We start from the raw sequence: 11,770 nt of genomic DNA, 5'->3' as shown, positions 1-11,770 counted from the left end.
TAGAGGAAAACTAGAAGCAAATGACAAACACCTACTATTGGGGTTAACCATGCCCTTTATTTCTTTTTTTAAGGGTTTTCATTTAATTCGGCGGCGAAGCCGTCGAAAATGATGGTGTTCTTGTTGGTGTTTGTGAAGTCTCTAATGAAGCAGCTTGAAGAAGAAGACGAACATGGAGGAAGAGGAAGATGATGTGATTAACCTAGTCCCGCTCATAACTTTTGTGTCAAATTGTCAAATCGATTTTATCAACTTAATTGATTTGTTTGAATAAATATATCAATTTTTTCCACCATGTAAGCGTTAAGTTATCACTATCTACATTCACCATCACCATATATCTCTCAATTATTTTGAATTCTCCATAAACTCCTTAATTTCATAAATATTTACCAGATATTCTTAATGATTAACAATTGTTAACTCCATTACTCATTACGGTTAAGTATGCCACATAGAATAATATGATTAGTTATTTAAAAAAATTAATTTAAATAAAATTATTCTAATTAATAAAATTTTCGAAAAACCCCATAATACTTAAGTTACTCTCCCCGATAAAGGGCGAGGGACACCCAGTTATCAACCAAACCTGACCACCTTAGTAGCTTAAATTTGTCTCTCCTCTCAACATAGCCCGACCCACCACCGCCACCTAAATATCTCACCTCCCTTCAACAGATCTCGACCATAATCACTACCTTAATAATTTACTCGTCGTCGCATCACCACCACCACCACAACATCCTTACTAGTAAAATTAAAAAATAAATATAAAATAAAAAGTAATGAGTGAAGACTTAAAATCACCAGAAATTGTTTAAAATTTTCTTAAATTGAACAAATTTGTTGTGAAAATATAGATCTATGATACTAGGAAGGTGGGTATGTGGTGGAAGAAAGAAGATGGTGGTAAATGGTGGGTCGGTACGGTAGAGTAAGCTAGGTAGGTGTTGGTGCTTGTTGGTGGCGGTTGGTGGCTGAAGTAGCAAAAGTTAGGTGGTATCGTGGTGGTGCGGTTGGTGTGTGTAGTAGAGAAAGGTGAGTGATGGTGGCGATTGGTAGGTGTGGTGGAGGAAAGTAAGTGGCGGCGAAAGTGGTGACATCCTGATGCATGTTTGGGTTGATGGTTGGGAGAGAAAGTAGTAAATAATAATTAGGAGAAAAGAGAAGGTTAATGGGGTTTAACATGTTTTTGAATGAAGTATTACGAGATAATGGCCCACTTCATACCTTTTCTTTCAACCAAAATTAATAAAGCAGATTTAGGGGATGGGGCAAAATTTAGGGGACAGAGGAAGTATTAATTATTATATTATTTTATGTGACTAATATGCTTTAAAATTTGATTTTATTTATTATACCTATAGTAAACTCTTTTTTAAACAACGCAATAGTAAGAGTCCGTTCTTTAAAACGGAAGAGAAGACGAGTTCCAAATGTTCGATTTTCTTAATTTAAATCTCGAACCCAAGATTGTGCTTTATTTTTTTTTTATGGTATTAGCAGTTAATTTTTAATTTTATTTCTTGAAATTTACTGTTTTAAAATCCATCCTAATTCGGGTAAAAATAAGGTGGTGACTCTAAGCTTTTCATTAAAAATCTTATCAGACACCTAAGTGGAGCCTCTATAGACTAATTTATTGTCCACTAAAAACCAGGTACCACACCAAGTGAACGATTTTGTGTAGTCGTGGCGATTTTGAGATCACATTCAAGGTACGTACGCGTACTTAATACTATTTAAGTGTGTACAAGCATGCAAGATTTTATTTTGGTTGATTCCAAACTAGTATCATGCTAGAAATTGGTTGGAATTGTTGGATTGAATTGATTTGTGGATATTGGTTTCAGGGCCATCCTAACAATTATGGAGGTCCTGTGCAATTGAGATAAAGTTAGGCCCTTTATTTTTGTAAGAAATATATACTAATCTAGCATTTTCTAATATGTGCTCCGCTTTGATTTTCATGGATGTTTAGAATAAAGAAATAAATGTATTAAATTATTATTCAAACGATATATGTTGAAAAGCAAAAAAAAAAAATAAAGAATATAAAAGTATTTATAGGTTATTGTAATGGGGAAAGAGAGAATATAAAAATATTTTTAAAAAATGAAATTGAGTAGATAAATCATTAGTGGGATAAAAGTATTAAAATATTGTTACAGTCTTCCAAAATATAAGAATAATATTAAAAAAGGACCAAAAATGGAAAACAAACCTTTAACAATAGATGGGTATCTAAACCTTTAAAAATATAAATAATTAAAAATAATTAAAAACAAAAACTGTGAAAAAGTAGTCAAGGGGAATCGAACCATGCACCTTACCTGAACTAAGATCTGCACATTTCCAGTGAGCCACAACACTTATACTTTATCGCTTCTAAAACAATTTCTATATAAAATATATGAAGTTTACGACCTAAGCAATTTGGGGTCCTTTGCGGTTGCGCAGGCCGCACCGGCTAAGGGCCAGGCCTGATTGGATTGGAATTGATGACTTGTTTATAAGGCATGGTTGGTTGAATAGATTTTTTATTGGAATTAATTATGTTGGCATGTTGTATATAGACCACACTTTTATTATTGGCATGATTGAAGGCTTTAATTAAAATAAACATTTAATTTGGTTTGGAATATAAAAAGAGTATTATATTATGGTTCAACTAGGAGTACATTTTATTAGTTTATGTGCAGGACGTCTATCACTTTCATGTGACAACTATGCGTACCCAGTTAGCTCCCGGGGTAGTTTACCCCAATTCTTGTAGGGTTTCGTAGTGACCCGACACTACGCGGAAGGAAACCCACCAAGACCCGCCCCTTAATTAAAACAATTAACAAGCATATTAAACTTAATCAAACAAGATTAAGAACAAGAATTATACCTTTGTCGCGTGCTTCGCTCCCAAAGAGCTCTTACTTCAAAATCCCGAAAACACGAGATCTCCGACGGATCGTACCCTCGACCCGACCCGAGCGTCCTAAGTCTTGAAGGTTAGTCAAGACCCGAACAAAATAACTATGAGTTTTACGAATCAAAGGTTTACTCTTACTTAGAGTTGCCTTTTTAATTCCACTCAAGGTTGTTCATTTTCCAATACCCAAGCATGGTATTTATAGGGAAATGAACCCTTGGTTTTTCATCCTCTACCAATGTGGGAGTGTTGAAAATCAATCATTTATTTAATTTCCAAATTAAATAAATAATCAAGTTAATCATATTGCGACAAGTGGCATGTTCTCATGAAAAGGAGTGGTGGCCAAGGTTAGGTGGGGGACCATATGCCTTGTCCCCAAGGGCTTGATTTGGTCCCCACAACCTTGCACAAAAACCGGGTTAAGGGAGGGCTAGCTGGATGCCAGCTAGCGTGCCAGCTAGCAGTGCCTTGCTGCCCAGCACCCAGCCAGCTAGCCAGTGCGTGCTGCTGCTGGGCTGGTGCTGGTGCTGGTGCTTATATGCTGGTGCTTGTGTGCTGGCGCTGGGCCGTGCTCAGATAGATTTTAGAAATCATCTGCGTATTGACAGTCAAACTCGGAGATCGAGAAACACTTCTGAACGTAATAAGGATGACAATGAATCTTACCTTATAATTCACGAAGAGACATTAAGCGACATAAGAAATGGGCTATACACTATATACACACTTTTCCGGAAGGACAAGTGGGAGATTGAAAGAAATGGTGTCCTTCCAACAAGTGTATTATTCCGATAGAGGGTTCAGAGTTATCGGAAAGCTAATTCTTCAGTAAGGTCAAGTGATCGGAATGTCTAGGTGGAGGCCGCTTCCGATCAGTAATATTAATGTACAATTAATATTACAGCTTAATCTTGACTGAACCCTTCGGGTCGAACCCAATCGAACAACCGATCCGAGACGACGAATCAATCCGAAGGATTTGATGAGTCGTTGGAGTTTTACGAACAAATACGTCGGATATCGAGCTTAGAGCGTCGAGATCGAGCGTCGCAAGTCGAGTCGAATTTGGAATTCGACGAGACGAGAAAAATCAACAAGTATGTGCTAAGACGTAGCCTCGCATTGGCCCAGCCATGCGAGTGCTAGGCTAGCCTAGGCCACACACCCATACCGAGCTTGCTAGCAGCGCATGCATGCTAGCAGCGCTGGCTAGCTAGCTAGTATGGCAAGGCTAGCATCACTGGCGCGCTAGGCGTGCTAGCATGCTAGCGCCTCGCACATAGCAGCACTAGGGTAGCATCGCAAGGCCAGCTGCAGCACGCAAGTGTTGGCCCTCGCTAGCAACACTATGCGTGCTTGTGCATGCGTGCGTGCTAGCCAAATCAGCATCAGTCGTTGCAACGTGTTGTGCTTGCTTGCTAGCGTAGCAGCACGTCACTATGTGTGCGAGCGCTATGTGCGTGTATGGCTAGCGAGCAATGACAGGCACCAGCACCTAGCGAGCAAGGCCAGGCACCAGCGCCTAGCGAGCAGTACCAGGCACCAGCGCCCAGCATGCATGGTGTGCCTGCTGCGTGTGTGCGGAGGCTGGCTGGCGAGCAAGCCCAGCCTTGGTGCTAGGCGCCAGCTGGGCAGCCTTGGCAGCCAAGGCAGGCTGCCAGCCAACCACATGGGATGTCCGGTTTTGGGCTAGTGGGGACCAAGGCTTGGAGCATTGCCTTGAGGAGCAAGGCTATGGTCCCCCCCCCCCCCTTGGAAATGGTCCTTACTTAACCAATCATCCTCCATGTGCCACTTGTTGATTGTTTATTGCATTGCTTATTAATTTATTTTTGATTAAGATAAATTAGTAAGAAAATGCAATTCTCCCACATGGATGGGAGAAGGGAGATTCAAGTCTCCTTTCCCTATAAATACCCAAGTTTGGGTTTTGGGAAAAACCACTTGAGTAGAACTCAATGAGGCATCTCCCATTAGGTGAGAAAACCTCTAAGTTCGTAAAACTCCAAGTTTTTATTGGTCGGGTCTCGACTAACCTTCGGGACTTGGACCATTCGGGTCGGGTTCGTGGGTACGAGCCGTTGGAGGCGTTCACACTAGTGACGCTCGAGCTTACAAAGTAAGAGCTCGATTTGCGAGCAAAGCACGCATCAAGGGTATAACTTCTTTCACCCCTTTTAATTATTGCTTAATTATGTTTATGCTTGTCTTAATTGCTTTAGTTATCGGGGCGGGTCTTGGGGGGTTTCCTTTCCGCGTAGTGTGGGTCACTACGAAACCCTACACCTGCCATGCGCACCCAGGCACCCAGGCTAGCACGGTGCTAGCTGCGATGGGCTGCCTGGTGCTTGTGGAGCTTGCGATAGCTTGCCATGCGCACCAAGGCACCCAGGCTAGCACGCTGCTAGCTGCGATGGGCTGCCTGGGGCTTGTGGTGCTTTGCGATAGGCTGCCATGTGCACGCCTAGGCTGCGATGGTGCTCCTTGAGCTTGCGATGGTGGGCCTAGCACACCTAGTGTGCTTAGGCTTGTGCCTAGCCATTCTAGGTGCATGCTAGCTCGAACTAGCTTACCATCCACATGGTTAGACCATTGTGGTGCTACGGCTACACTCGTACTTGTCGCTTGTGATTTTGTGACGCTCGGTCTCGACGCCTGAGGCTCGATTTTCGACGTCTGTATTCGTAAAACTCTGCCGAATCATTAAATCCTTTCGGATTAATTCGTCGTCTCGGATTGGTGGTTCGATTGCGTTCGACCTGAAGGGTTCAGTTAAGATTAAGCTGTAACATCAATTGTACTGGTGTGCCTCAGTCGTATGCAACCAAAAATATCACAACTAAGCTAACTGCAAATAAACGTAGTTAGGGAAGTCGAGTTCGAATCCACAGGGAAAAAGGGACTAATAACTGGAAACCTAAGTGGAAATACTCTAGGACGGTAGTAACCTAAGTAACGAGGGGGGTTTTCACGAGCAATGATGATAAATGAACTAAGTAAGAACAACGAACGTAATGAATAGGTAATCAATGAGAAGAACGGTCTTGGTTATGCGAAATCCACTAATGAACATACAAATTGATCATAGAAGTCTCCTCAATCAAGCTCTATTGAACACCTTGTTGTAGAATTCCTAGATTCTAAATTCTCATAAATAGTTAGAAATAGCAAAGCGCTCCTTTCTAACCCTTTCCAATGCACAATTCAAGACAAGCGCTCTAAATTATCCACAAGAAGAAAATAAACGGAGAAATCAACAAGGATTGAATAAATTAACACAAGCGGTCTAATTTCTTCAATAATATTATTCCCTCTTCAAGTTATCAACCAAAAGCATGCATCAATAACCTAAAGTTGCTACTTTGGAAAGATTAATTAGATGCAAGCGAATCCAATAATTCTAACCTAGCAATTGATTAAAGCAAATCATGAAATTAATTCAAGGAACAATATATATTCAATAGATATTAAGAGAAGAAAGATCTCACAATTCGTAGCTAAAAGCTTCAATCTTTAACCAAGAATCCGGAAGATTAAGCTTCCATGGATTCTAATTCCAAAACAAAGAATTCTGAAAATTCCAAGAAAACCCTAGAAAGCTTTTTTTTTCTCAAAACTTCATTCTCCTCTTCTCTAACTTCAAACTTAATTAAAACTAAGCTATTTATATGTTTCTATATTTTAATAACATAACACAATAATAATAATAAAATAATATCCAAAACACGAGCCAAAACAAAGCCAAATTGCTGAAAATTAACCAAAACAGCCCGAATTTCTGCCAGAGCCGCTGCCAGCTGCTCTGGACCCGCTGGCAGCTGCTCTGGCAGCCCCTCACTCTGGTATACCCGCTGCCAGCGGCTCTGGCCAGCTGCCAGCGGCCCTGGCAGCGGTTCCTGCTGTTTTCGCCTTCTTTCCTTGCTTCTTCTTCTTGCTTTGCTTCACCTTTTCCTCAAGCTTTCTTCCTTGCTCTTCCATGCTCCATCACAACTCTCAAATCACGAGCCAAGGTCCATCCTTCTTACATAACTCTTCATTGGTTCCCGAGCTCACTCACTCACTTATACTCATAAATCCTGCCTTTTGCACATAAGTGAGATCACAGCCCAAAACTCACAAAAGCTAACAAAAGTACATATAAAGCATCAAAACACACCCTAAAATGCTTCTCTCAACCCATGATAAGAAGGCTTATCAAATTCCCCCATGCTTGAACCTTTACTCGCCCTCGAGTAAACTTAGAGAATAAAACACATCCTCCTCACTAAGGTTCAAAACAGAAGATGGTGGAATCAAACTAGCTCTATGCACTCAAACTCAACAAAACATCCTAGTACTTATCAACCAATCACAATCACACTCCCCATACTTCACACTTTGAATCTCCCTTTTTTCTTATTTATCAATTCATCCCCAAAATCAACTTGGAACGATAAACGCATAGCCATGAGTATGAATATTCTCAACCGCCTAAAGAAATGAAATTTTTGATAAAATTGGGCAAACAAAAACTCAACTTAACCAAAAATCTCATAAAAACACTTCCACATTCAAGAGTGAAAACAAACAACTCATGCTCTCAAATTCCTAAGATGATCAACAAATTCCCCCAAAATCTCAACTATCTCCCAAAATCACCAAGATGAAACCTACCCCGACACCTCCTTATATCTCCTCCCCTTATGACACCGACTCCGGCAAATAGATGCGAAATTTCCTTGAAAAATCAAATTCATGAACATTTCTCTCTTTTTCTCTCATTTTGCCTAGGAGCCCTTTCGGGTTTTCATCCTAGCCTCTCTTCTTTTTTTCAAATCTCACTATATCACCCGCTCATTAGCCTCTTTTTTGCTTAGGTCGCCCTTTCGGGTTTTCAACCTAACCGGGCCCCCATTTTTGCCTAAGCCGCCTTTACAGGTTTTCAACTTAGCGGGTTTCTTTTTCTTTTTTTTTCTTTTTTCCTTTTTTTTCTTTTCATTTTTCATTTTTTTTTCATTTTGCATTTTTTTTTCATTGAAACACAATTGAAATAGCTATACAAAACCATCAAATTAAGATAACTATACAATTTGTAATGATATGCAAGAATTGCTTCCCCCCCTACTTGAATGAAACATTGTCCTCAATGCAAGAACAACAACAATTAAAACAAAAGTATGGGAAAGGAAGAAGGATGCAAAACCTCAAGGAGAAGGACCTCCGGAGCCGGAAGATTAGGCATTATCAGGGATTTCAAAAATTTCGAGAAGAAAAAATGAACTATGGGGACCCCAAGTGTTGCCCATGGGAAGATAATTCCAACCAAAAGCATTTTTAATTACCGCATAAGGCATGATATAGTTCTTATTGTTAAAATTGAAAGAAATTCTTGACATCCCTTAGTCAAAGTGGAAAGGAATTCATGTATACCTCACATAAGTAGGTGCGCTCGTGCTCCATCACCTCCTCCAAACCAACCTCTTGCAATGCCTCCAAATCGAAGAACTTTGTGCATTGCACTATACTCTTGGGTTGTTGGAGTTCAAATAGCTTGCTCCTTTGTAGTGAGCCTAATTCCCATGAAGTCACTTGCTTAGGGAAAAGAGGGTGATACACCCTCCCTTGAAGTATCACCTTGTTGTCTCTTCCCATTGCTTAAGAATGAATTGCACAACTCACACTTTATTCTTCAAAGCACAATGAACACACCACCAAACCTCCAAACACCAAGGTTCTCACAATTCCTCAAATGCCAAGTGTGAAATTGAGAAATTGAAACAATTTTAGGTTGAATTGTCTTTGAAAGTGAGGGAAAGGGATTGTGTGTAGGAAAGATTGGGTTAGGGTTTGGGAGTATGAGTGTGGGATTGCTAAGGGAAAGAGAAGAAGGATGAATTGGATTTTAGAAATCAAGAAATGGGTCAAAAAGGGTGAAAAATTCAGGAAAGGCTGGAAAGGCCGCTGGTAGCGGCTTGGGACCCGCTGCCAGCGGCTAAAGCAGAGCTTTTGGATCTTCTTTGCTGGAAGACCCGCTGGCAGCGGCTATACTGCGTAAATTTTTTTTTTTTTTTTTTTTTTTTTTTTTTTTTTTGTTTTTTTTTTTAGAAAAAATAAACGTGGAGGGGGGGTACCCGCTGGCAGCGGCTTTTGAGCAGCTACCAGCGGCTGGGACAGCAAAAGGGGAGGTTGGGCTGCTGGAAGACCCGCTGGTAGCGGCTGCAGAGCAGCTGCCAGCGACTACTGCAGGGATAGCCCCCCTTTGGCCTGTTTTGCTCTGTTTTTGCTGCTCTTCGCGCATAACAAATACTCCCAAGGCATCCACCTACACAAACACAATAAAAATACTCTTCACATCACAAGAAAAATAAAAAACTAAACTACAAGAAGAAATGGGGAAGATTTTCGATCGGGTTGCCTCCCGATTAGCGCCTTTGTTTTACGTCGTTGGCTCGACGCGGCTCATCCCACTTCGCTACTCCATTGATGGCTCGTAGAGATCGATGCACTCCACGTTCTCGGTTTTGAAACCCTCGAAGTAGGGTTTGAGCCTTTTTCCATTCACTTTGAACATGTTGTTGGTCTCTAAACTCCGAATTTCTACCGCTCCATGCGGATAGACCTTGTCAACTTGAATTGGACCCTTCCAACGGGAGCTCATCTTGTCATGCCACACCTTATTCTTTGCTTTGTGGTATACCTGGGATAATTTCTTGCCCGGAAATGATGACGGGGTGGGTGTTGCCCCTAGTGGTATAGGTGGAAGCTTGGACTGTTCATTCAATTCCGCCACCTTCACCTGCACATTAGTAGGTATAGAAGAATCCAAGCAATCACCAGACACAACATTAGTAATAGGTGTGAGGAGCTCATCCCCATGATCAATGTTAGAAACATCATGCAATATTGGATCGACAACATTTATAGAATATAAAGAATGAGTATCAACAGGATACTTTATGGTATCATAAATGTTATACACAATTGCTTTCCCATCAACCTCCATAGTCAAAGAACCAGTAGACACATCGATTTTTGTCTTAGCAGTCTTTAAGAAAGGTCTTCCTAACAGGATAGGGGCTGCTTGTTTGTCATGTTCCATGTCAAGGACGTAAAAGTCAGCAGGAAAGATCAATCCATCAACCTTAACAAGTACATCTTCTACTACCCCCTTAGGATATACATTGGACCTATCAGCTAACTGAATTACTACCCCAGTTTCATGCAAAGGCCCAAGTTCTAAAGATTTAAACAGGGAGTAGGGAATGACATTGATTGATGCACCTAGGTCCAACATGGCTCGGTGTAATGTGGTGTCTCCTATTGTAACAGGAATAGTAAACATACCAGGATCACCACATTTTTCTGGGAGTTTCTTTTGGAAAACTGCAGAAACATGAGCACTCACCTTCACTTTTTCTTTTCCTCCCAACCTGTGCTTTCTCTTGATCGTACACAGTTCCTTCATAAACTTAGCAAAACGAGGAACACTTTTAATCACATTCAAGAGGGGCATATTTACCTCACATTTGCTGAAAGTCTCATAAATATCCTTGTCTTTCTCATACCTTCGAGTATCTTGCAAGGCTTCTGGGAAAGGTGGCACAGGCTCATAAGAGGTAAAGGTTGGAGGATTCGCCTTAGTTTCTTGTTCTACTTCCTCCTCCTCAACTCCAATCAAGTCTTTAGCCTTCTTAGGTGACACTACAGTTTCTTGCAACTTTTTGCCACTTCTCAATGTTATTGCATTAACTTGTTGCTTAGGGTTCAGCTCCGTTTGGGATGGAAGCTTTCCAGAGTCCTTAGCTTCAAGTCGGCTTACTGCACTTGAGATTTGACTGACTTGATTCTCCAGGTTTTGAATACTTGATCTGGTTTCTTGTTGAAACTGCATCATATTCTGCTGCATGGTAGAAACATTAGAAGTTAGTGATCTAATCATTTCTTCAGTTGACATATTACCTGAATTAGAGCTTTGGCCTTGAGGTGTTAGGAACGGTGCCCTATATTGCTGAAACTGTTGTTGACCTTGAGCATGCTGATGTTGTTGGTTTCCTTGGGAATTCCCATATCTCAAATTTGGATGATCTCTCCATCCTGGGTTGTAGGTATTTGAAAAGGGATCATATCTTCTTTGCGGACCTTGCCCTTGGAAACCCATTGCATTGGCCTGCTCATTATGTTCCTCTTGTAATTGAGGACATGCATCAGTGGGATGTCCTGTGGAGGTGCATAAACCACAAGCATTCAGTTGCTGTGGATTCCTTGAGTTCACCATGAACTCACGCATCATAGAAGTCAAATCAGCTACTTGACTCTCTAACTCAGTTGTATTTGAATTTGCTGCATTCACCCGGCGCGTGGGAGTTCTCTGACTGAACTGCCTAGAATTCTCTGCTAGCTCTGCAATCAGCCTAGTTGCATCTCCTGGAGTCTTATTCACTAGCCCTCCACCACTTGCTGCATTCACCATCCTCAAATCATCATCTGTTAGACCTCCATAGAAGTATAGGATGAGGTCTTGATCGGAATACCCATGGTACGGACAACTAGCACACAATCTCTTGAATCTCTCCCAATACTCATACAAGGACTCATCTTCCTTCTGATCCACATTGCTGATAGCTTTCTTAAGGCTTGCAGAAATAGTGGCTGGGTAATACTTCTCTAAGAAACACTTCTTCAAACCTGCCCAATTTGTTATGCTCCCTGGGGGAAGATAGTAAAACCAATCCTTCGCTGCATCTTTGAGAGAAAAAGGAAATGCTCTCAACTGAATTTGCTCATCAGTCATCCCAATCGGTTTCATGCTAGTACATACCACATGAAATTCTGCCAGATGTTTATTTGGATCTTCACCCTTCA

General features: G+C 41.1%; 1 protein-coding gene across 1 annotated transcript; it reads right to left on the bottom strand.

The window, feature by feature from the left end:
• Window positions 1-9,380: 9,380 nt before the first annotated feature.
• On the bottom strand, window positions 9,381-11,378 carry LOC110697051. Its single transcript, XM_021874390.1, has 2 exons — window positions 10,428-11,378; window positions 9,381-10,280 (listed from the first exon to the last, which is right to left on the bottom strand). The coding sequence occupies exons 1-2, from the start codon at window positions 11,376-11,378 to the stop codon at window positions 9,381-9,383; spliced, it is 1,851 nt and encodes a 616-aa protein (XP_021730082.1).
• Between the last annotated feature and the right edge of the window lie 392 nt (window positions 11,379-11,770).

The sequence above is a fragment of the Chenopodium quinoa genome, unplaced genomic scaffold, assembly GCF_001683475.1.
Source record: "Chenopodium quinoa cultivar QQ74 unplaced genomic scaffold, ASM168347v1, whole genome shotgun sequence".
Lineage (NCBI taxonomy): Eukaryota > Viridiplantae > Streptophyta > Magnoliopsida > Caryophyllales > Amaranthaceae > Chenopodium > Chenopodium quinoa.
This window is presented reverse-complemented; position numbering and strand designations above follow the sequence as displayed.